This window comes from Rhipicephalus microplus, chromosome 2 (genome assembly GCF_043290135.1).
Source record: "Rhipicephalus microplus isolate Deutch F79 chromosome 2, USDA_Rmic, whole genome shotgun sequence".
NCBI classification, from domain to species: domain Eukaryota; kingdom Metazoa; phylum Arthropoda; class Arachnida; order Ixodida; family Ixodidae; genus Rhipicephalus; species Rhipicephalus microplus.
Window position 1 is genome coordinate 62,616,769 of NC_134701.1, and position 25,328 is coordinate 62,642,096.

The window sequence follows — 25,328 nt, forward strand, 5'->3', positions numbered from 1 at the left end:
GAATGAACTCCGGTGTCTTTCAGAGTATGGTGCACCATAATCAATTTCTCAGAACACATAAACTCCGACGAGAACTGTCAGCTCATGCAACACCAGTTTATTTACGATGTACTATGCACCATCCATGCCTGTCGGTTGTCGTTTTCGAGCATTCTGATGCGAGTCGCTGAAATTTCACTGCTGGCATCAACTCTTTGACGTTCATTCACGATTGTGATATGGGATCACAACCTAACAATGTACAAGCCTTCAGTTGGGGTGCAATCACAAACGCGAGACATTTCGCGCGCAGTGTAAGATAGTGGGAGAGTGCGACCTTACCGGCACCTCAAGAGAATCGGAGGAAATGTATACCCGCGAATCTTTCTGCCAGGGGAGAAACTAGCACTATTTTTTAAGGCGGAACTTTACCAGCCCACATGTATCGTCGCTAAAGTTCTCGTTCCTCGCATTCAGTGTCACTGCCCGAAGTTTGTTACGCATTGCTTCCAAGCAAAACGAAGTGACCCTCTTTAAATACGCTGCCTACCCTTATTGCTGGGCAGTTCGTCTTCTGTATCAACCACCACCCTTGTATGAGACTCTATGGCCGCGCCGAAACACCGCAAGGTAACGCTTAATGATTATTTCTGAAAAGGCGACGCTGCTCCCAGTGGAGACTCGATAACTGGCGAAAAAGCTACATCATCCGAAAAAGCGATTCCAATCTGTAGTTTTGCTCTGCCAGAATACGCCGCGCATTCCGAAATAACTCTTGAAAACCGATTGGAGCATGACGCATCGAGGCACTCTAGCGACGCCACATCGTCACGGCATGGCCAGAGAGGGAGCAGGATGGACGCTAACCTGTGCACTTATCTCGCAGTGGGAAAATGTTACGTTTTGGCTGGCCTTGGTTTTTCACCTGAACGATTCTGTTGTAGTTACCGGGCGCACAAAAGTCACTGCAATCGTTGCACAGTCTCCGTTTGCGAAAAGGGCGCTCTTTTCAGACACAGCGAAGACGCTTATTCGTGTTCATCTGTACACTGTGAGTACGTTTTGTGCGTCATATCTGCGTGAGAAACGCGGGACACGTTTCGATCTGCTTGCCCTTCCTGCGCGTGACATTTGTTGCCATCGACCCCCCCCCCCCCTAGCCGCGGGCGCCGGGATCGAAGAAGGGCAGCCGCTTCACTTCGTGGAGATAAGGAGGAGCGTGAAGACGCCCGTCTGGTTTTCAAGTAACGAGAGGTGCGTGGTTGCAATTACTCGATGGAGCACTGCTTTCTATGGGGCCGATGTGGAAATGCAACAAGTGGCGCTTTTGTGCCCGAGGAAAGGCCCCAACACTGAGTTTCCGCCGAAGATGAACTTTGGAACACCACGCTGTGCGTCTCTGGCTAATAGACCACCGACACTCAAATCAGCGCGAGATGTCCAGGCCCATGCCATAGGAGGCGCCTGGCTTGCGACTGCCGTTCGACAGCATGGGTGGTTGGCCCGAGCGGCGAAATGACAGACTCAACAAACCCTGCTTGCTGCATGATTCGCCGGATTAGATAGCGTCACCGGAACCATACATGTGTTTGTGTCGTACATGTATGTATGTTGGGGGCGATGCCAGCATAATGATGCTATAAAAGTGCTGTAGGACCTGCAACTGGACAGCGCAGTCCAGACCCATTCCCCATTATAGGGATCTGGGGACAAAGAACTCTACATAATGAGCCACCGAGTGCTTTCGAGGGGGGATCTCGAAATGTAGATGTAAATTAATCCTTTTTTAAACCGGGCACAGGCCACCACTTTGCGCCTACTACAAACAAACAAGTATCCCTCACTCGCCCGCTTTCACCTCATAATCCCGGAAGTGTACACAACCTCCCACTGCCGGTGCTACGGCACTCACCCGGCTACGCTTTGCAAAATAAGCTGGATGAGCTGCTAGATGTGGGGCGCCTCAATGACGTTCATAAAATTATTGTTGCTTGTGATGCCCTCCCTGACAACACTGATCTCATTGGACGCAAAAAGTGACTCCCGGATCACTTATTACGTCAGTGGCCAGGAAGATGGTGAAAAATACGAAGTGCAACGAATGTAGCAGGTTGCTGCTTCACTCAGAATTCCAGCTTCTTTCCGGCATAATCATGCTTTCTGTACCCGTCCGAGTCCTTAGCAGACCTGGTGAAAGCTATGGAAGATGCACTCACCTATTGTTTCAGTTTGAACAAGTTGAAAAGTGACAGCTTAACAGACCTTATCTTTTGCCTGTCTGTGAAGAGGTTAAATATGGTCGGCTGTGAACACCACAAACTGGAAGTGACAAATTAGATAGTTAAATTCTTTCTACTGACCAGAATGCATTTTCTCTTGCTGGAGAAAATGCGTCCAATCAAAAAAAAGGGAGAGAAAAAATGAAGTTCCTGAAGTTGAGACGTCTGACTTACCTGCCACAGTATTAACTCAGCGAACACGGTTTTATTTTATGTGATTGTGCATTACTCACACTTGCATTACTCACACTTGGGTTTCTTGGGATTTTACGACTGTCTTGTTCACATTATTATAAATACCCCCATTAACAACTGTGATATCACTGTCTGGCTGTGTTCACATAGGCAGAAATCGATTTTTTTTTGTGAACTGGTTTGTGACTGTAGCTATGTTTGCCAATGAAATATCAATGCCATGTGTGTATGTATGCCCATTGTATCATCGTATATTTACTGTTCTCTTTAGTAGCCTTATTCACTTGCTTTAACTGAGTTTCATATAACTTGCAGTTTTCTTCACCCTAATGCATATGCTGTGTTTATTTTCATGTTGCTTTTCGCTTTCGATTAAATAAATGTCTTGCTGGTAAAATTAGACCTTGATTGCGCGAGTCATAAGAATAATGGTTGCCGATACCTTTACGTGCATTAAGACTTCACGGAGAACACCGTGGCATCAAATTTGAAAACTGCACGGACTTTGCTATAGGAGGGTTGGACGTGACGTCATCCGCTTGAGGCGCTAGCAGCGTTTGCCTCTACCGCCATGTCAGTGGTCTAAGCGCGCCCTTTTTGAAGCGGCGAGTGGCAGTGAGAGGTTGTGTGCGCGCCGCTACGTACGGTACCAACGTGTTGAAATTCGACTGAGTGCTTACGCGCGTGACTTCCGAAGTCCAGCGAAACTTCGTTACGAACATAAGGTTCACATTTGCGGCGGATATCGACCCGTTCGACTTCAGCAGCGATGAAGCTGTGTGGGATGTGAAGTGTTATTCCCGCATCAAGCTCACGGACATTAAGGACCACCTTGTTGGCGGCACAAGCTTTGCAACAAGGGACGAGCTTAAAGCCTGTAAATTGATGGACGTCCACAACTATGTCACTAGCGGATGAGTCCAACAGCATCGAGTTAGAGACCTCGGAGACGGCCGCCACGTCGTCGTCGGAAACAAGACTTGTTCCTCTTGCTCAGTGTTCGGACAATTTTTTTTTTTTCACCGCGGTGGTTTCGTTTCCGAATTCTTTGTGTGGAAGGGCTTCACCATTTGCAAGAGCATGTGAGGTGATACAATTGGCATAGTTCGTTGGTGGTTGAGCCCAAGCCGCTTGCGATCAAAAATTCTCTTTGCTGCAGGGTCCAATCACGCGCGTTGGGCAGTTGCGCACCCAGAAATCACATACAGTCTCGATTGTAACTGATCGACGTTAATGTGCTCAGCTCTTCAAAGCATGGGTAAACGAGAACGCACTGCGTCGCTGACTGTTTACTAACACAGATAAATCAGTAACACGTCGCACCTACCTGAATGATACCACTGATAAGCAGCGATCGCGGTCGTAGTGCGCGCGCTCGTCTCCTGCTGCGTAAACAAACCTTCATAGCGCACGTCGCAAAAACCTAAGTTTTTCACTACAAAATCGAGCCTCTATGATGTTGCATAGGTTCTGAACACTTACCGGAAATGAAATGTTTAACGCACACGCGGCATAGTGTGTGGCTGAACCATTCAAACCTTTTCGATTGGTTTACAATCATTTTAGGCATAAAAAAAAGCCGACATCAGACGCATTGTCATGACCAGCCTTCTTACTCGAGTGACTGTAGAAACCAAATAAGGCACAGTTCACCATTATGAGCACAGGAATCTTGCACAGGCGCGCAGCAGTGAGTGTACCACGTACTAGTGTACGTTCTGCGACTGCTTGCCCGCGGCGGCAGGGAGGGAGACCACAAAGATGGATGCGCTGCCTCTTCGACGCTGGCGCCATCTCATGGGCCACGCCCTTGTGCAACCCTCCTATAGTGTCAAGCTCACGGCAAGTCACTTGATTCTCTATATGCTAAGCTTCGTAGCTGATATTCTACGAAGTGAATTGAAAACGCTAGTTTTCAGTGCCAATACACGCTTTTCAGCGTGCTGCCAGAATTGCGACAGGTAGACTTTGTTACAATCCGCAGGGTAGCGGGAAATATTTGCAACGAAAAACGACTGATCGTGCGAGGAGAGGCATCTCGAAAACGACCGCAGCGCCGCCGCATCTGGATGAATTCTCGCGCGCTCTCCGGCGCGCCGATGCTGATACCTCTCCTTCTAGCCACCATAATTACGACTTCACAATGAGTGACTTAAATTTTTTTCCTTCCTCCGTGGTTAAGAAGCTTTGCTACATGCACTCATCATCATTCACTCCGTAACTCCATAGATACGCTGTGATTTTTTTTGTGTGTATGCAGCCTCACCAAACGTCACTTTTTGCTCACGGCGTCGTCAATAACTTAGAAGTGTGGCAGCTTGGGCTAGTTGGTATGGCATGACGATAGGTATAGCGCGAGAACAAAACGACGACACAGAGACAAGAAGGACTCGAGCGCTAACTTCCAACTGAGTTTATTGCGCAGAGCACGAAAATATATAGGGAGACAGTAACCATGTGACAAAAATCATATGGCACAAAGAGCAAAACATGAGTAAGAGAAAAACAAAAGAACAGAAAAGGGCAAAGAAAAGTCTTTAAAGAAACGAAACAGAAAAGTGAAGATAATATAACTACTTGCGCGCACCGAACCCTTCGTGGAACCTTAGTTCATTCTCGGACGGAGACACGGAGGCCTTGCTAAGGCAGGACACCTGTTCGCGCGCCATCTGCGCGGCCTCGACAGTGACTCGGGTGCTCTCATCTTTGTGCTTGTACAGCGTCACTGTGTCCTTGAAAAGGGGCACACAGTTGCACTCTGTGCAGTGCTGAGCAACAAAACCATATTTTCCGTTTCTAACATTGTTGGCGTGTTCTCGCAGTCGATCGTTCAGACACCTTCAGGTTGTTCCGACATCACAAGCCCCGCATGAAAGGGGGGGGGGGGGGGGGGGTCCTATAGACAACTTCCCGGGAGCATGCCGCATACCTGTTTCTATGTTGTACTCTGCATTCCGTTGATGACAGCGTTTTCAAGGGGTTTGTAGATTTGGTGAGGCTGATTAATTTGAACGGTGGCGAGAACAGGACACGAACTCCAACTCGTTTTCCGATTTTCTTGAGCCTGTGTGATATCTGGTGTTTGTATGTAATCACGTACGGCTATCTTTTCACGCTCTGTATCCGTGTTGCTCGGATTCTGTCGCTGCCTCTGCTCTGCCTTATTTGTCCGCAGGATAGTCTCAGCAACGGAAGCGATAAACGCCTCGGGGAAACCCGAAGCCTTGAGCCGGGAAACTTGAGCTTTGAAGCTCGCAGAGAAATTGTGGGCGCACGACCTATTTAAGGCATTCTCAAGACAGGTTCGTGCTATGCCTCGCTTAACTAACTTGCTGTGAGAGGAAGAAAAAGGAAGTAAAGCTTTCTGCGCACGTGGTTCATAACACCAACAGATGTGCTGTGAGCTGAAAAACAGTCTTACATCCAAAAAGTGTAACTTGTCATTCGCGGGCATTTCATGTGTCAACACAAGAGGCTTTAAACAATCTTCAAACGCACCTATCGTTTGAGTCGCAATCAAGTGGAACATATAAGGGTTACAATTTAGAAGAACCAAGAAATCAACCACGTATCTGAATAGTTTGACGACATGCGAGCCTCCTAACTTTTTCTGCAGTTTTTGCCCATTTTTGCCAATAGAAGATCACTGAATAGAGGTGCTATGCATCAGCCGATTGAAACACTCTTTTTCTGCAGATAAATGCAATCATTCCATTGAACGAAAGTAGAGGTAAGGTACAGCAAAACCAGGTCAAGAAAATCTCACGCACTGATGCCAGTTTTGATTTGGAAGTTCAATTCCCCGAAGATTTTTATGTTTTTATGTTATCCCTTATGCATTCTAATACTTCATCGTGAGGCAGGGAGTAGTATAGGTCCTTTTCGTCAATTGAAAAACCGAAAAGATTAGACTGATTTGACTGTTTGAAAACTTCTATCAGTGCCTGCGAGTTTTTGATCAAAAATGGGTCACCAATCTTTAGACACTTTAGATGGGTCTGAATAAACAAGCCGAGTTGCTTTTGCCACGTACCACTTTCTGTCACAATGACACGGAAGGGCATGTCGACTTTATGTGTTTTAGCAGAAAAAGCATGCCGAGCCCATTTTTGTCACTTTTGCTAATATTCTGTGCTAACTGTTTCAATTCTAGTTTACGACACATTTCCTTGGCTGGCGTATTTACTCTATCTAAACGAATGTCTGTACAACAGTTGAAAACACAGCCAATAGCAGTGACCCCCATTTCTAGGTACAAGCAGATAGGAATAACGGTGAAATCACCCTCCTTATTTGACAGTACGACACAAAGTTCACTGTCTCTCAGAAACTTGGTCATTTTCCGCACCGGAAGGCTGGTGCTGGTAGGCTTACCCCGTAGGAGCATGTCGACGCCTTCTGAAATGCATCTGTCCGAATCTTCTGGTGTGGTGCGGCCAGCTACAGAGCACCCCGTTGAAAGAAGCTCGGGTGCGAACCTCTCTCGGTCGACGGCGAACTTCGGACCTAGGACGAGGGTGTTGCGGACGTAGTCTGGGAGGACGACATCACTGCATCAGTGGACCACACCTGATTGCCGGGGCTTGGTTGGGCACTGCGCACGAAGGCTACTGAGCTCACGTGATCCACAAAGGCTAGTGAGCTCACGGCAATCAGGTGTGGTCCACTCATGCAGTGACGTCGCCCTCCCAGACTACGTCTACAACACCCTCGTCATAGGTCCGAAGTTCGGCGTCGACCAAGAGAGGTCCACACCCGAGCTTCTTTCAATAGTGCGCTCTGTTTCTGACCGCGCTTCACCAGAGGATTGGGACAGATGCATCTCAGAAGGCGTCGACGTGCTCTTACGGGGTAAGTCTACCAGCAACAGCCTTCCGGTGCGGAAGACGACCAAGTTTCTGAGAGACAATGAACTTTGTGTCGTGCCGTCAGATAAGGAGGGTGGTTTCGCCGTTCTTCCTAATTGCTTGTACCTAGAAAAGGCGGTCGGAGCTATCGGCTCTGTTTTCAAATGTACCGACATTCGTCTAGATAGAATAAAAACGCAGGCCAAGGAACTGTGTCATAAACTAGAGTCGAATCAGTTAGCACAACATATTAGCAAAAGTGACAAAAATGGGCTCAGCATGTTTTTCCTGCTAAAACACATAAGTTTGATATGGCCTTCCGTGTCATTGTGACAGAAAGTGGTACGTGGCAAAAGCAACTCGGCTTGTTTATTCAGACCCATCTAAAGTGTCTAAAGATTGATGACCCATTTTTGATCAAAAACTCGCAGGCACTGATAGAATTTTTCAAACAGTCAAATCAATCTAACCATTCGGTTTTTCAATTGACAAAAAGGACCTATACTACTCCCTGCATCACGATAAGGTATTAGAATGTATAAGGGATAACATAGAAATCTTCGGGGAATTGAACTTCCAAATCAAAACTGGCATCAGTGCGTAAGATTTTCTTGACCTGGTTTTGCTGTACCTTACCTCTACTTTCGTTCAATGGAATGATTGCATTTATCTGCAGAAAAAGAGCGTTTCAATCGGCTCATGCATAGCACCTCTATTCAGTGATCTTCTATTGGCAAAAATGGGCAAAAAACTGCAGAAAAAGTTAGGAGGCTCGCATGTCGTCAAACTATGCAGATACGTGGTTGATTTCTTGGTTCTTCTAAATTGTAACCCTTACATGTTCCACTCGATTGCGACTCAAACGATAGGTGTGTTTGAAGATTCTTTAAAGCCTCTTGTGTTGACACATGAAATGCCCGCGAATGACAAGTTGCACTTTTTGGATGTAAGACTGTTTTTCAGCTCACAGCACATCTGTTGGTGTTATGAACCACGTGCGCAGAAAGCTTTACTTCCCTTTCCTTCCGCTCACGGCAAGTTAGTTAAGCGAGGCATAGCACGAACCTGTCTTGAGAATGCCTTAAATAGGTCGTGCGCCCACAATTTCTCTGCGAGCTTCAAAGCTCAAGTTTCCCGGCTCAAGGCTTCGGGTTTCCCCGAGGCGTTTATCGCTTCCGTTGCTGAGACTATCCTGTGGACAAATAAGGCAGAGCAGAGGCAGCGACAGAATCCAAGCAACACGGATACAGAGCGTGAAAAGATAGCCGTACGTGATTACATACAAACACCAGATATCACACAGGCTCAAGAAAATCGGAAAACGAGTTGGAGTTCGTGTCCTGTTCTCGGCACCGTTCAAATTAATCAGCCTCACCAAATCTACAAACCCCCTGAAAACGCAGTCATCAACGGAGTGCAGAGTTCAACATAGAAACAGGTATGCGGCATGCTCCCGGGGAGTTGTCTATACACCTTTTCACAGGAAGGAAAAAAAAAACACCAACATGATGGGCTGTGCGCGGGAGTACAAAGGCCAAGGACGCACCGTTTCCAGTGCATTTTCGAGGGGACGCGCCAATTTGCACAGCCCAAGGAGGGCTATGGCGGCGCCCAGGGAGGCGTTTATGAAAAGGTGAGTAGGACCCCCTTTCATGCGGTGCTTGTTATGTCGGAACGACCGAAAGGTGTCTGAACGATCGACTGAGAAAACACGCCAACAATTTTAGAAACGGGAAAGATGGTTTTCTTGCTCAGCACTGCACAAATTGCAACTATGTGCCCCTTTTCAAGGACACAGCGACGCTGTACAAGCGCAAAGATAAGCGCCCCGTGTCATTGTCGAGGCCGTGCAGATGGCACGCGAACATGCAGGTGTCCTGCATTATCAAGCCCTCCGTGTCTCTGTCCGAGAAGGAACTATGGTTCCTCGAAGGCTTCGGTGCGCGCAAGTAGTTATATTATCTTTACTTTTCTGTTTCTTTTCCTTATATACGTATCTTTGCCTTTTTTGTGCTTCTGTTTTTGTTTTTATTTTCTTTTACTCATGTTTTGCTCTTTGTGCCGCAATAAACTTAGTTGGAAGTTGGCGCTCGTGTCCTTCGTGTCCTTCTTGTCTCTGTGTCGTCGTTTTGTTCTCGCGCTATAACTATCGTCGTGGTCACTAAACACCACGTAGAAAGGAAGGATCGAGTTGTTGATTTTTCTTTATAGTGCAGTACCTTGATCGCTGGATTGTGGATTAGTGCGCTGGATTAAAAAAAAAAAAAAAAGGTGTTTCGGGGAGCATGGTTTTAGTAACTTACTAAGAAGACTTATCGCCATAGTCATCACGACATGGCCGCTTCCTCACATCATTTCGTTTTCCCGCGCGAGTGTAGATGCTTCGTGCGCTGCGTTGAAGGGATATTTGCTCAAAGGAAGTACGTTGCTCCCGTTTCTTTTCTTTGACCTTTGTTTCTACTTGGCTTTATTGTCGTGAAGGACTTTCACTTGTGGCATGCCTGCTGGTGTCCTAGATCATTTTGTCACCAAGTTGAAACAACCCGTTGTTTACTCCCGGTCGCCGATGTAGTACTTTGCTTCTATTATGGTAACTGGGCCCCGCCATGGTGGTCTAATGGCTAAGGTACTCGGCTGGTGACCTGCAGGTCGCGGGATCAAGTCCCGGCTGTGGCGGCTGCATTTCCGATGGAGGCGGAAATGTTGTAGGCCCGTGTACTCAGATTTGGGTGCACGTTAAAGAACCCCAGGTAGTCAAAATTTCCGGAGCCCTCGACTACGGCGTCTCTCCTAATCAAATAGTGGTTTTGGGACGTTAAACCCCTCAAATCATTTGTGGTAACTGGGCCTCTGCCCTTGTTAAGCAGTTGAGGATAACAAGCCGAGTTGCGCTGTTTCATACGATCACTGTGAAGGTAATCATTTTCTCACTGGTAATTTATTAGCATGTTTGTTTACCCTGGTACTGGGATCTTGAAGTCGAGCAGAGTACTGTTTTTCGATTGCATAGCTTGAACGCTAAAACAGGAACAAGTGCAAATATCTAGGTACTCGCATGTCGGTGGCATTTTGTATCTGTCATATTTCTGCTTTTTTTTCTTTCTAATAATTATTACAAAGGATCTATCGCCTCTAGGGGCTCGTGTTGTCTTGTCGGACCTACCTAGCGCTACACATCGCAATAGAAAATACTTTTGGCACTGTTCTGTCCAGTCTAAGTAGGTCTGCTCTTCGGCTCGTGTTGGTACAATTTTGAGTCCGCTGCTCAGCTGCGGTTATGGCTAAGGCTTCGTGTTTTTAGAGTTTACCTTTCTTGAAATTAGAAGGGTGTTCTCTGAGGTTTATTTATTTTTTAAGAGAAATTGGGCGTTTGTTGCACGTAGATACCCAATTTTCTGAAATTAAGTGTTTAATTTTGCATTATAAGTTGCACAGTATGTTCTTAATATCGTTTTCAGTGAAAACGCCCTGCATTGTTGCCGATAAACTTGTTTTTTCATTCTTTCATCTTTTTTTCCCCACTTAACGTTACTTATCCTCGGAATAAAACTGTTGATGTGCACTGCTGTCAACTCGCCAAAGTTTATTTTTGGGGGGCAGGAGCTAGGCAAGCTGCTTGTCCTCGTCATCTCGATGAAAAATAAAGGGCCTGTTAATAATAATATTCTCAATACTGCAATATCTTAATTGAAATTTGATTGGAGCATGAAAACGTGCAAGCAAATTAAGTGTGTTTTAGATGTCTGCAATGTCTCAACACACTAACACACACGTGCACAAGCACAATTGGTACTGCAATATAAAACACTTATGTTAGCTCTTGTTACAACCTTAAAGCTTGTAGTAGACACAAGCATACCTTGCGAGATTGCTGCCAATTATGGATGTTTGCTCCATTCAATTGATGAATCTCGATTGTTGAATTGACGAATCTCTGCTTTGAAAATGCCCTTTGAACATTAAATGTGTGCTTTTAAATTTGAGTTGATCAGATAAATCCGAATGGTCAAAAATTTTTCTAGCATTATCTATTTTTATTATTTCTTCAGACTTATTCAAAAAAACAGAGCCCTAGTTATGGGCCTTTTCCAAATGTGAACTGCAACGCTCATCGTTGCATATTTCATGGCAGTTATTTTGGTGAACTCCAGTGGTAGTAGGCTTTTTCTTTTGCAGAAAGGCACTGCACAACGTTAGAAATAAAGGAGCAAATGCTTTCTGTATAAGCCATAGAGTTTCGTCGTATGATACATAGAGTGGAATCTGGGGCTAGTGTCTGTGCGGCCTTTTTAAGTGGTGCTTGGACCCCCACGGGATTGATGGAAAGGACGGGCTTTGGATCTGCTTCTGATCAATTACGTTGTTGAGATTCGCAACGCTTGTTTGCCAAGTGTGAAACAAAGTGATATGAAGTTGTTTCCAATTGAAACTTGCTTCGTTCTTTTGTATGTAAAACTTGTTGCACAAAGTTTCTGTGACCGTGATATGGAAAAGAAACCTCGACAAATTCACTCACCAAAATATGCATTGCTCTGCCATTGTGTGTTCCAGGTTTGGCATTAGGATATACTGAATTATTTTTTACAACACTTGAAAGTAAGCAGGCTTGTTTTTCATTCGAAAGTATATATTATTCTTTGTATAGAAAGGACAGTACTGTATTTAGCGAGGAACACTTAACGTAATATTTGATGTGATGCCAGGTGGGTAAATCCATGCCAAATCATCCAGCGTTTTTCCGACCATCATGGATATGACTGAAAAAATTTCCATATATTCGTTTATTTTCGTTGCCAACAATTTTACTGCCTATTTATGAAAGTCCGTAGTTTAGTGCCAAATGTGCTAGAGGGCCTTGAACAATTTTTTTTTTCAAAACAAGTTTTTGGAATTCACTCGATAAAATGGTTCTAGCAGCCAGGCAATGAAGTGATCTAACTGTAAAAATAATGACTTAATTACGTATATTGATTTTTGAGGGCTTTTCTCACGAGCAATATTGGATAAAGTTGCCAAATTTGGTTTTTTTTTTCAGGAACATGGCTAGCTCAAATGACACAAATAAAATATGCGCTGGTGGCCTGTTTGACATGCTACAAATTAAAAATAATTTAGGGGCTGAAGATATAGCAGGTAGTCTGAAAAAAATGCGAATGTCACTTCTTTGGGGTAAAAGCTTTCAATTCAGCATAAAAAAATTCACCCTCTTGGTCAGACTAAAGATATGAACAATATCTAATTTGAAAGCCGCGTGTATTAGCTAAAATAAATGAAGTTACTGGAGGGTATTATTTTTTAAACTCAAGAAATATTTTTTAAAATTATGTATCTCTACCAGCTCTTCGCTTACAAAACTCAAGCGGCATGACGCACTCGCAATGGCAATATTGAGCAGAATCCCACTGACCTGCGCTACAGACAACAAACTCAGTGTTATCTACAGAGCAGTCAAAATGGGAATTGGGTTATCTTCTACGTTCCATTGTCAACAGAGGGGCACTACAATGAATGTGGCCAGAGAGTAGAGACCAGTAGCATAGGAAAAAAAATTGTTTTTTTTTTGGGGGGGGGGGGGGGGGAGGGCTGGTGTGTAAAGGGGAAGGTGATTTCAGTGATACTTTATGTTTGTATCTGTGTTTGTGTGTGTGCTCGTATGTATACACATTCACAACTTAAAAATACCTGGACTGCGTGGGGGGGGGGGGGGACTTAAGCAGCTCCTCCTTCCTTCCTGGATACACTGTTGATGATGACTCCCAGTTTAGCTACCAAGTCGTTAAAAAGTATACAGTATACAATAATAATATGTTGCACACAACATTAACGAGACAGTAGGCTCGTAGCATATAAAGTTTTTTTCACTTGTGTAGTCATATGACAGGCTTTAAGTCTCAAAGAGCAGGGTGCTCTCCTGAAAGCTTGAAAAAATTTGAAGCATTATTATTACGATAGCACTTATCAGTGTACTGCATCAATGCTACTAGTGTGCTATAAGACATGTACTGAGTATGACTAAATATTTTTATTAGGTGTATAAAAGACACCTTCTTCATTTGCAGAATTCCCCAAGAAAGTATAATTTGTGACTTTAAATCTCCAAAGTTGTATGGATCATCTGAAGTCACCACACTGATCCCATTCCTTGTAGTGCACTTCTGTTGACAATGAAACATAGATGATAATCCCATTCCAAATTCGACTGCTCAGTCGAGAGCACCAAGTTTGCAGTCTGTATCGTCAGTGGGTTTGTGCTGAAAATTGCGCTTGGAAGTTCATTATGTCGCTTGAGTTACATAGGCGAAAAGATGATGCAGATACATAAATTAAAAAAAATATTTCTCAAGTTTAAAAAATAATACCTTCTAGTAGCTTCACCTATTTTTAGCTAATATATAGAGCTTTCAAATGAGATAGGTGCATATCTTTAGTCCTGAAGGCAAAATTTTTGAGGCTGAATACAGGGCTTTTTCCTTTACAATTTTTTAGACTGTGTGCTACAAGTTAAGTGCCTAAATTACTTTTAATTTGTAGCATGTCAAACAGGCCACCAGCACTTACTTTATTTGTATCCTTTGAGCTTGCCATGTTCTCGGAAAAAAATCCCAAATTTGGCAAAATTATTCAGTATTGCTCGTGGAAAAGCCCTCGAAGAATTGATATTAGTAGGTCATTATTTTTACTGTTAGGTCACTTCATTACCTTACCGCAAATACCATTTGAGTGCGTTCCAAAAACGTCCTTTAAAAAGTATTGTTGTTTTAGGCCCTACAGCTCAGCTGGCGTCAAGCTGCAGACTTCCATAAATTGGCAGGAAAATTTTTCGCTATGGAATTAAATAACCAGGGCAAGTTTCGCACTTCGAGAAACATGTGGAAATTTTTTCAGCCATATTCGTGATGGTCGGAAAAGTGCTGGATGATTCGGCATGGCATTTCACACCACATCCCACTACCCAGGCTATGTGAAGAATAAAACAAACTGAAAAAAAATACACTAATATTCATAGACAATTCGCTAGCTTAGGCTATCCAATACAACACCTGTACTTACCATCATTCCCATGGTGGTACTATGATTGCAGTGCCAGTTTTTTCTCTAGGTTATTATATGAAACTATATGGGATAAGCGTTTCTTTAGAATACGTTTTGCAAAATGTAACATTTTATGTTTATATATCTTACCTAAACTTTAAACTGGAATGATTATGGCAAACATCTTCATACTCATAATACCATTGAAATGAAAGCTTGCATCATCATGGAATCTGAATTCTCCCTCTTTTTCTGGTCATGGTGTCACTCTCAGAATTTTAAAATATAATCAGTAACCCTGATATTTCACTAACTTACAGGGATACTCACTCAAGAATCTTGGCCTTGCTTTTTTTTTTTTTTTTTTTGCTACAGTGTATTGCTGGGGGCCTGTTGGTCGTAACACGGCACATCGTTTGCTGCCACATGCGACAAATGATCAGTAGCAGCCTCCTCATTACTAACCAGTTCCAGTATTGATATGAGAGAGAGCTCCAAATACCACAAGCCACTGAGTGCAACTATCACCATTTTGTGTGTCCGACTTTCAACCGTGCCAGCGCACAGAACTGCAATGCGCTTCTGCACGGTTCGCATCAAGAAGACTTTTCGAACAGGAAACGGGACAGCAATGTCACCAAACACAAAACTTTCAACTTGTGTGTCGCGGCCATGGACTCGCGAGCAGCTGCCGAGTAATTGTCTGCTGGTAAAAGCGCGAGAAAAGAAATATGGTGTCTATCACGTTATATTTGTCATTGTGCTAGCTGGGGATCGAAACGCCAAAGGGGAGGGCACGCTCGATTCTCACGACCACTGCTCTGTTGAACATGTAAAAGCGGAATGAAAAGAGCACTGACACCAAATTTAGAAGGTCAGGTGAAGGGTGAGATAGTTTTATGTGAAGACTGAGCTGAGTTTTTTATTGGACGTGTTTGAAGAAATTGTACTGTTTGTTACCAAGCCTCTACCAGGTGAGCTTAACTGCCAGAGCAGACCTTCACCTCATTGCCTGCAGCTAGCATTGGCATAGCTCTCGTGCATTTTCTCAAGCACTGAAGGAGAGGGGGAGAGAACATGTTATGTCAACGTGACCAGCCCTCGACCCCCCCTCTTTTTTTTTCTGTCTCACTACTTCTATTTCTCTTCTCAGCACTCTTGCAGTGGTGGAATTCCACACTCTGCATTGGATGATGAACCAGTGTCACTTGTCATGGTCAGTGACGTTGCACAACAGTCCTCTCCTTGCAGATGCTCGTGACTTCAGTCTGGCCATGAACGTGTGCTAGGTTGAGTAGACATGTGTATTAAATTGCTACCAAGTAATCTATGCACCATAGCTGTTCGTCTACAATTCCCATACTTGCTAACAAGCCCTTAAATCCCATAACATTCTGGCATGCAGTCGTGTATAAGTGACTAATTCTGACAGCAGGTTCCTAAATACTTGGCTTGTCTCGGGCCTTATTCCGCTATATCTAAGTGGTTGGGACCCTGCTTGTAATTATTTGTCATGCCAAGATTTGTGCTGTTGAATGGAGCAGTTGGTTGTGTGGTTGAGCATAACATCTTGCGGGGACACTGAAGGCATCCTGTTTGCCATAATGATTGGTACAAGTAATTCTTGTTTCTGAAAAAACGATTGCTACATGTTATTCTCTTGCAGTACATTTTGCCAAGAAAGAAGCCAACATGGTGCGCAGTCGGAAATCCACCAAGCAGGTCAACATTGGGCCACTCCTCGTCCGAACGGCAAATGAATGTGCTGACCCATTGCAAGCTGTAACTACCGAACTGGCTGTCTACACACGCGATGACCTCAGGGCAAGTGCCTAGTTTCAGCTTGGATTCACATACCATTTTATATACCACAGAGGGCCATTAATAAAGGGAAGGGAAATGTATTTTTCTTTGCACTGCATTCTTACAGTGGAGGAAAGAACGAACCCATGAAATTCCTTTTTCAGATTCTGCATAGCATTTGCGAAACAGATAGCAACGTTTTCATCTTAGATCATATTCGTCGGTAAAGCAGAGTAAGGGCATGAAACCTTGGAAGCATAGCACAAAATATTGCTACATGCATGTATATTGATATTCTAAGGGGCGACGCGCGTGTGTGCCTGACGAGGAAGACGAAGAGTTGTCTCCGCTCGATCGCTGGTGAACTGGGCACGCCATTACTGCTGGTTTTGAATATATCTAATCACCAGCCTCGTCGTTACGACGTCTCTTCTTTCCCTTAACATATTTGGTGGAGGTGGAATGTTCCCCGTCTTCACCACGAAGCTTCGCAGTGGCCGCACCATTCAGTCTCCGGCCATGGCTACCAATGACAACAGCCTGTCAGCGTCTCCATCTGTAGCTCCAGCCACTACATACCTGACGATGCCCACCCCCCGTGATCCAGGTACATTCTCCGCACAACCTGGGCTCGACGTCGACTACTGGCTCCGTATGTACGAGCGTGTTAGCCACACACATCGATGGGACCCTACCATGATGCTCGCCAACGCAATATTTTACTTGGACGGCACCCCCACGGGTCTGGTTCGACGCTCATGAGACCGAGCTCACCAGCTGGGATTCAAGGAGCGACTACGCGACATCTTTGGGGACCCATCCGGTCGCCAAATGGAAGCGCGAAAAGAACTCGCCACTCGTGTGCAGTCGTCAACAGAGTCGTATGTCTCGTACATACAGGATGTGCTCGCGTTGTGCCGAAAAGTCGACGAGCAAATGACAGAGAGTGACAAGGTGGGCCACATACTTAAGGGCATCGCGGACGACGCCTTCAATTTGCTCGTCTACAATAACGTCACGACCGTAGATATGACTATCAGGGAATGCCGTCGCTTCGAAATGGCCTAAAGCCGCCGTGTTCTGCCTCAATTTACGCGGCTACCAAACACGGCTGTTACATCCACTTGCACCGATCTCGGTGCCGCACCACCCATGCATGACAGCTTGACAGCAATAGTTCGACGGGAGCTTGAGGCGTCAAGTCCGGCACCATTTCCTCCACATCCTCTCGACCATGGCGCCGCACAAACGCCTCCGCCGGTCTCCGTTATTCAAGCCGTCGTGAGGCAGGAAATTGCAAAGCTTGGTTTTCCTGTGGCCTGCTCTGTCTCCCGACCCGTCTCCAGACCAATGACAACAAATGCATCACGCCATGGCTTACACTTTATTCCGCGATCCCGCAATCCGGCGGAATGGAGAACTGCAGACGACAAGCCGATCTGCTTCCGCTGCCACTGAGTTGGCCATATCTCCCGCTACTGCCGCAGCACTTGGACGCCCTCAAACTGGAGCCAATTTTCCTCTAATCGACCATACGAGGACTTTCGTCGGTATTCGCCCAGTCGTGTGTACCCTTCTTCTGACATCTCCAGTAGCCGCTCCACTGCTCGTTGGCAAAGATGGCACGTGGCGCTTCTGCGTGGATTACCGTCATTTGAATAGAATCACGAAAAAGGACGTTTACCCTTTACCCCGCATCGATGACGCTCTCGATTGTCTCCACGGCGCCCGATACTTTTCCACAATAGACCTACGTTCCGGCTACTGGCAGATTGCTGTCGACGAAAAAAACCAAGAGAAGACTGCATTTGTAACTCCAGACGGCCTATATCAGTTCAAGGTTATGCCATTTGGGCTATGCAACGCCCCAGCCACGTTCAAGCGCATGATGGACTCTCTGCTACAAGGGTTCAAATGGTCAACATGTCTTTGTTATCTTGACGATGTCGCTGTATATTCCCCAACATTTGAGACTCACCTTTAGCGTTTGTCAGCTATTCTCGACATATTCCGCACTGCAGGCCTCCAATTGAACTCGTCGAAGTGCCGCTTCGGACGCCGGCAAATTACAGTGTTGGGCCACCTTGTCGACGCCTCTGGTGTGCAGCTGGACTCCGAGAAAATTCGTGCAGTCACCAGTTTTCCTGTACCCCAGTCAGCCAAAGATGTCCGGAGTTTTGTAGGGCTTTGCTCCTATTTTAGAAGGTTTGTGAAAGATTTCGCAACCATCGCTCGACCCCTCACAGAGCTTCTTAAGAAAGACGTCACATTTACGTGGGGTACCGACCAAGCTGCTGCTTTTTCTCACCTAATCACGCTACTGACGACTCCACCCATATTGGCTCACTTTGACCCATTCGCTCCGACGGAAGTTCGAACCGATGCTAGTGGTCACAGAATCGGAGCCGTGTTAGCCCAGCGCCAACGGGAAGACGACCGAGTTGTCGCCTACGCTAGCCGCCTCCTCACAGCTGCTGAGCGCAACTATTCTATTACGGAGCGTGAATGTCTTGCTCTTGCTTGGGCAGTCTCAAAGTTCCGCCCATATTTATATGGCACTAATTTCTCTGTGATAACTGACCATCATGCGCTATGTTGGCTTACGTCACTGAAGGATCCTACTGGCCGGCTCGGGCGCTGGGCTCTGCGACTCCAAGAGTATACCTTTACGGTGACGTACATGTCCGGATGCCTACATCAGGACGCAGACTGCCTGTCGTGCTACCCGGTCGCTGAGTCGAGCACTATGCATGACACCGACACCGAGCCTTGCGTCTTTTCCCTTTCGCAAATGACATGCATCGGTGACGAGCAGTGCTATGGTGCGTCCTTGCGTGCTATCATTGAGCGCCTCGAATCACCATCTTCCAGTCAGTCCGATCGCTCATTCGTGCTCCACGATAGTGTATTATACCGCCAAAGTTTTGAGCCGGATGGACCGGCTCTGCTGCTTATCATTCCGAAACACCTTCGCTCTGAAGTTCTACATGAACTTCATGACCTTCCAACTGCTGGTCACCTTGGTGTGTCACACACTTATGACCGAATACGCTGACGCTTCTACTGGCCAGAGCCTGCACGCTCAGTCAGAAAATACGTTGCGGCTTGTGAAAAATGTCAGCGCCGCAGAACGCCATCGACACTTCCTGCCGGACGTCTTCAACCACTTGATATTCCGTCAGAACCTTTCTTCCGCGTTGGCTTGGACCTACTTGGCCCTTTTCTCTTGTCTTCCTCGGGTAACAAGTGGATAGCCGTGGCCACCGACTACGCCACGCGTTATGCCATCACACGAGCTCTCCCAACAAGCTGCGCCACAGATGTCGCCGACTTCATCCTCAAGGACGTGATTTTGCAACATGGAGCCCCACGGCAGCTGCTTATAGACAGTGGCCACATCTTTTTGTCGGTCATAGCCGACATCTTGCAGTCCTGTAAAACGAAACACAAGCTGACTACGTCATACCACCCGCAAACCAATGGACTCATGGAGCGCCTAAATCGAACTCTTAGACATGCTCGCTAAGTATGTTTCTACCAACCACACTGACTGGGATCTCGCGTTGCCGCACGTCACATTTGCCTACAATTCTTCGCGCCATGACACTGCCGGTTACTCTCCATTTTTTCTGCTGTTTGGCTGAGAACCAACATTGCCTCTAGACACATACCGTCCCCTGGAGTACCGACCAGTGAATATGCCATGTACGCTATCATTCGAGCCGCTCACGCTCGCGAAATCACCCGTACTCGCCTTCTGACCTCTCAAGAGAAGCAACGGCGCTTGTATGACCAACGACACCGCGACATACACTGTCCACCCAGTTCTTTGGTACTCCTCTGGTCTCCGACCCGTCAAGTTGGCTTGTCAGAAAAACTGCTTACTTGCTACACAGGCCCATACCGAGTCCTTCGTGTGGTTACGCCTGTAACATGAAATCGGTCCTGCCACCCCGTTGCCTTCATGTGCCCAACAGGCTACCGATATTTACATGTTGTGCGCTTGAAGCCCTACAACTCTCCTAGTGACATTGACATCTAAATGTGCCGAGACGGCGCTTGCGCCGCCGGGGGTTATGCTACATGCATGTATATTGATATTCTAGGGGGCGACGCGCGTGTGTGCCTGACGGGGAAGACGAAGAGTTGTCTCCGCTCGATCGCTGGTGAACCAGGCACGCCATTACCGCTGGTTTTGAATACATCTAATCCCCAGCCTCGTTGTTACGGCGTCTCTTCTTTTCGATAACAATATCTTTAAAATTAATTTGTTGTGTGGGCTATGTGAAAGAAGTCATAGAGTGATGTATATTGTGTAGCAATCTTGAATATTTTGAGAATGCACTGTTGGAGGTAAATGTTATTTTCTGCTTAAAGGGGAACTGTGACATTTGTTTCGATATTCATCGATTTCAATAAAACTTTGAACATGTGTTTTCGTAGGTACCGTGGTGGCATGTGCCAAATTATACAACGACTCCAAGTCATTTAGTCTTTTAGAAAACAAGTATTAGAATAGCGCTGTGTGTGTGCACCTATCTTTTGTGTGTGTCCTTGTCGTGGTGCGCTATACCAGTGAAAATATTAGAATTGGTTGCCAATTCTGGAATCACACTTCTAAATGTGGGCCACCCTGTGCATGTGACATAAGGGCCTACTCTTTTTCAAAAACCACACCTTTCCCAGCACATGGATGCAGCCTGCGCTTTCTTTTATGAGGCGACAACGCTAGCACCATTCAGTTTCGTCAGCTGCATACAGTGTATTAGTCATCGTTGACGTCGGGTCTTAAAATACAGTCAAACACTGATATATCGAACCCACATTGTGGGGTCTGGACGAGGTGAGCGCCTCACCATGCTCTTGGAGTGAACTGACACAGTGGACACGGTCGGTACAAACCAAACAACATACATACGTTTTATTTACCTAATATCAGAACGACGATGTCGTCCGCCGAATTGATACATCAGTTGTAATTAACACGCTAGGACATCCGTACACAATATTACTATACTCTCCAAAACATGACAAACACATAATGCACCCAAGGCGGCGTCGCCAACACTTGACTTACCACGAGGGCCCCCAGCACGCGGGCCGCAGTACCACACGCCGAAGAGACTCGCTCAACTCTCACCACCCACCAAGGCTTGCTTCCGCCAGGGGTCACTGCCCGCGCTACCACTGTAAGAACTATGATGATGATAGTGGTCCTCAACAGGAACGCGTCGACATCTATCGTGCGCCACGCAATGCAAACAACTTTACAGGGGGTGTCAGCACCCCCACATCCTCCCAACCTTAATTCAAACCATATTCCTAAAAACAAAGAAATTAGCTACACAAGCTTTAACAAAAAAATGAAATCACATGTTTGCTAATGCCCATGCACCACGACACCGCAGCTGGTCGACACTGCTGCACTGTCCAGCTCGACTTCACCTCAGTACCGGTCTTGCAACAGCAACGTTGCCGTCGGCGCGACTAACCGTCACTCGTGCCGACACATCTTCTAGTTGCAACCAGCACTCATGAGGGCTCGGGACTGCAGTCAGTTGCGTAGGTCCCAGGCATCTCATTCGCCCGACCTCCCGACTGCTTTCCTGGGCAGCGGCGCTGATGATGGGCACAAAACAGCTAGCCGTGGATTGCATCACTCCTGCTGCGTACATTCCAAAACACTCAAGAGCAACAATGGAGCAGGGCCTAGGGAAGGGAGCTTAGGGCTTTTCGGCCACGTGATAGTACTGCTAGCTAATACATCGGCGGAGACCGAGACGCCCATCAAAATAAAACAAAAATTCCTTTTTGTTGACTCGTGCATCGCAAGATAAAAAAAGTGAGGGAAGCAGAGCGCAACACCTCAACGCCACGATTCACCTAGTTGTGCTACATGCGACAGGCGGCTTCGCAGAGCCTTAGGCCTAATGAGTCGCTCGGCAACAACCGGCGTCCACCCAGCACCCAGCCTAGGCGCAGAAGAAGCAGCCGCAAGGAGACATCCACTCTGTGAGGTGGCCCTATTGCTCGCCGCACACAGCAGCTTACCGAGCGATGGGCGTCCACCGCCCCGGGCGATGTCCCGACATTCTGGCGTCGAGCCGCAATACAAGACAGCAACGACGCTCGGCTCCCTGAGCCCAAAGAGATAGAAGAAGCCATTTACAGAAAATCGGACCACCCACGATGCTTCCGTACTCACTCGCTTCGAGCCTGGCCTACAAACCACGGGCTCTAGGCCTTGGTCACCCCAGGATGCAGACCGCATGGCTCTCGTCCCACTTCAACAACTGTTTTGAAAATTATGGGCATCACCAGCGCACAAGCTCACGGGACGAAGAGACGAGACACAAACAAGCGCTTGTTTGTGTCTCTTCTCTTCGTCCTGTGAGTTTGTGCGCTGGTACTGCCCATAATGTATCACCAACTAGCCCAACTATCAGTCCTGCTTCGGTTTCGAAAACTAACACCAACAGAAAAGAACAACACTTGCGAGCAAAAAAAAAATAAGAACTCAACCTGCCGACAAATTCAAACACGTTACAAAACAGATCTCTACGCTCTCAACAAATCACACCACCGACGCTAGCAAAGAAGTCCCCCCTTGGCCTTCTTTACCCTGGCTCTAACAAAAGCTTGTACCGAACCGCAAAAACCGTCGTCCGATACTCCAAGACCCCCACGTTGGGCAGCCAGTGTGGGGTCTTGATTTGGCAAGCGAGAGCCACGGCATGCTCTTGGAGTGAACGGACACAGCCGACGCGGTCAGTACAAACCAAACAATATCCATACATTTATGTAACTACATTTGAAGGACGATATTGTCTGCCGAATTAATACATCAATCGTTATTAACATGCTAGGACATCTGCACACATTACCATACACTCCATAAAAAACACAAAATAACATGATAAACACAATAACACACCCAAGGCGGCGTCGCCAACACTTGACTTACCACGAGGGCCCCGGACGCGCGGGCTGCGGTAACACGCTCCGAGGACCCACGCTAGAGACAACCATTTGCGGCAACCGCCACGCGCCTAAGAGGCTCGCTCAACTCTCGCCCGCCACCAAGGCTTGCTTCCGGCAGGGGTCGTCCGCCGGTGCTATCACTGTAACAACCATGATGATGATGCTTTCTCCGTGTACCCGTCGGCTCGGAGATCCGAAAGGAATAAGCCGACAAACTCCTCCTTTCGTCTTTTCTTTTATTTTTTGTTGCTGTTTTGCGAGTTTTGATGAGCCAACCACAGCTCGTGCTTTTTGCTGTTGCCCTCGCCAGTAACATCGCCTCGCGAGCGGTTGTTAGGTGGAGTCCGCTTCGGTTGTTGCGTCATCTGCGTACTACCGCATGTGCAGCATTCTTTTGCATGCGTGGTGTGCAAAGCCGCTGTTGACTCCTTGAATTGTCAACTTCACGTGTACCTATGGCCAGCATCAAGAAGCGCAAGACCCTTGATTTTGCGACTAAGATGAAGGCTAATCAGCGTGTCGAGGCGGGCAAGAAATGTTCAACCGTTGCGGACGACTTCGGTGTACCACGGAGCACTTTGAGTACCTTGTTGAAGAACAAGGCAGATATTAAGGCAGACATGGCGGAGCAGCAAATGTCGGGAGCCTGTCACGTGACGGCGAAATTTGCGGAAACCGGTGAAAACGGCAATACGAGCGCTTAGACGACGCGTTCCGCGAGTTGTTCCTCTTCCCAACAGCTGTTCTGTACGAAGCGTATGCGGACGATTTCGTGAAAGCGGACTGCAATGTTCAGGCAGTTGCGAGCCTCACTGACGAGAACATAGTAGCTGCGGTTGCAGGGACCCAAGATGCCGAGACCAACAGCTCAAGTGACGAGAAGGATGTTCTGGACGAGGCACCAGCTACACACGTGTACTCCACCGCCGAAGTGGTTCTAGTAACGTTGGCTGAAGTGGCGACAGGGTTCGGTGTTCATTCGTCATTGTATCGGCGAAATGGAGGGAATCGGGCTGTCTCAACTGTACAGCCTTGATAAGATCGATACTAGCGTCTTCAACTTCATTTCGAAAACGAAAAAGCAGCCCAAGATGAAGGATTCTTCTTTTTTGTTTTCACACAAATAAAACATTCTGTTGCGGCATGTGTGCGGAATTAGTTGTCATTCTTGAATGCACCTATTGTAGGTGAAGGTCGGCTACAGGTAAGCTCTCGGGGCCTGTAATTTTTATATAGAATTTTCGATATATCGAAATAATTCTTGATCCCCTTTGAGTTTTATCTATCCGTGTTCGACTGTATTCAGCGATGAGGAAATCGATTCGGAGCATGGCAGATGCTTCACACGCCGGCAGGACGAAATCAAAAAGCGATGCTTCTGCGCTCAGATAGTAGCTGGAATAATCGCTGAACTTGTCACAGGTAAGTTCAGATGAGCAGGCACAGCTTGTTTATGCGTCGTTTGACATTGCCAACGTTCTTTTTGCTCCTCAAAAGAGACACTTGAGCTATGTTTACACCTTGGGCAGCCATGGCGGGGTGTAGCGGATCTCGTGACGTCATCGGCGGCGGATTCTCGCGATGTCATCCGATACCCACCATGGATGACGAAGCAGCTCCCTGTTTCAGTTCCTGTTTTTACTTGTTATTTGTTGCTTAATTAAAATATTGATGAGTTTCGGGGCAAAATGAACCACCCTAGATTTTGCAGGACTGTCAATGCTATTTGAAAACAGCATTATCTCAGTATGATCAAAAATGCACCAGAGTTTTCTTTCAAAAAGGCCCTGCAATACTTTTTGTGTATGGTCAGAAAACGCTCTCGATCGATATTCGAGGCTCCTGAGAATACGCGAGCCAAATATTATAGCCCAACAAGTGGCTTGGAATGCACAATGAATACTCAAAATTGGTTAAAAATAGCTTTCTCTGGAAAAACGACGAAACAAGCTGAAAAATTTCTCATCACAGTCATTGTACTAGTCATTCGCAGATTAGAGCATGGCGTAATCGGTTGTCACTGGGCCCACCACGGAAGGCAGTTACCTATCCACGCCTGCACATGTGGTCATATTGACAAGCTGCTTATTTGAAGGGGAAAAAAAAGAGAAAAAGTGCTCAAGGTCACAAGGTGCTCGTGATGTTTTTCTTTTCTTGTGCCATTCCTACCTGCTTAGCTTGCAGTGCTTTTATTGGGATGAGAGAAAACGCA

At 46.5% G+C, this 25,328-nt stretch overlaps 1 protein-coding gene across 1 annotated transcript in view; it reads left to right on the forward strand.

Moving 5' to 3' along the window:
- Nucleotides 1-25,328, forward strand: part of Naa40 (N-alpha-acetyltransferase 40) — an 80,825-nt gene that overhangs the window by 12,386 nt on the left and 43,111 nt on the right. Inside the window, exon 2 of the mRNA XM_075884994.1 lies at nucleotides 15,999-16,156. Within this exon, the coding sequence (XP_075741109.1) occupies nucleotides 15,999-16,156 (158 nt within the window). The remainder of the gene's footprint in view (nucleotides 1-15,998; nucleotides 16,157-25,328) is intronic.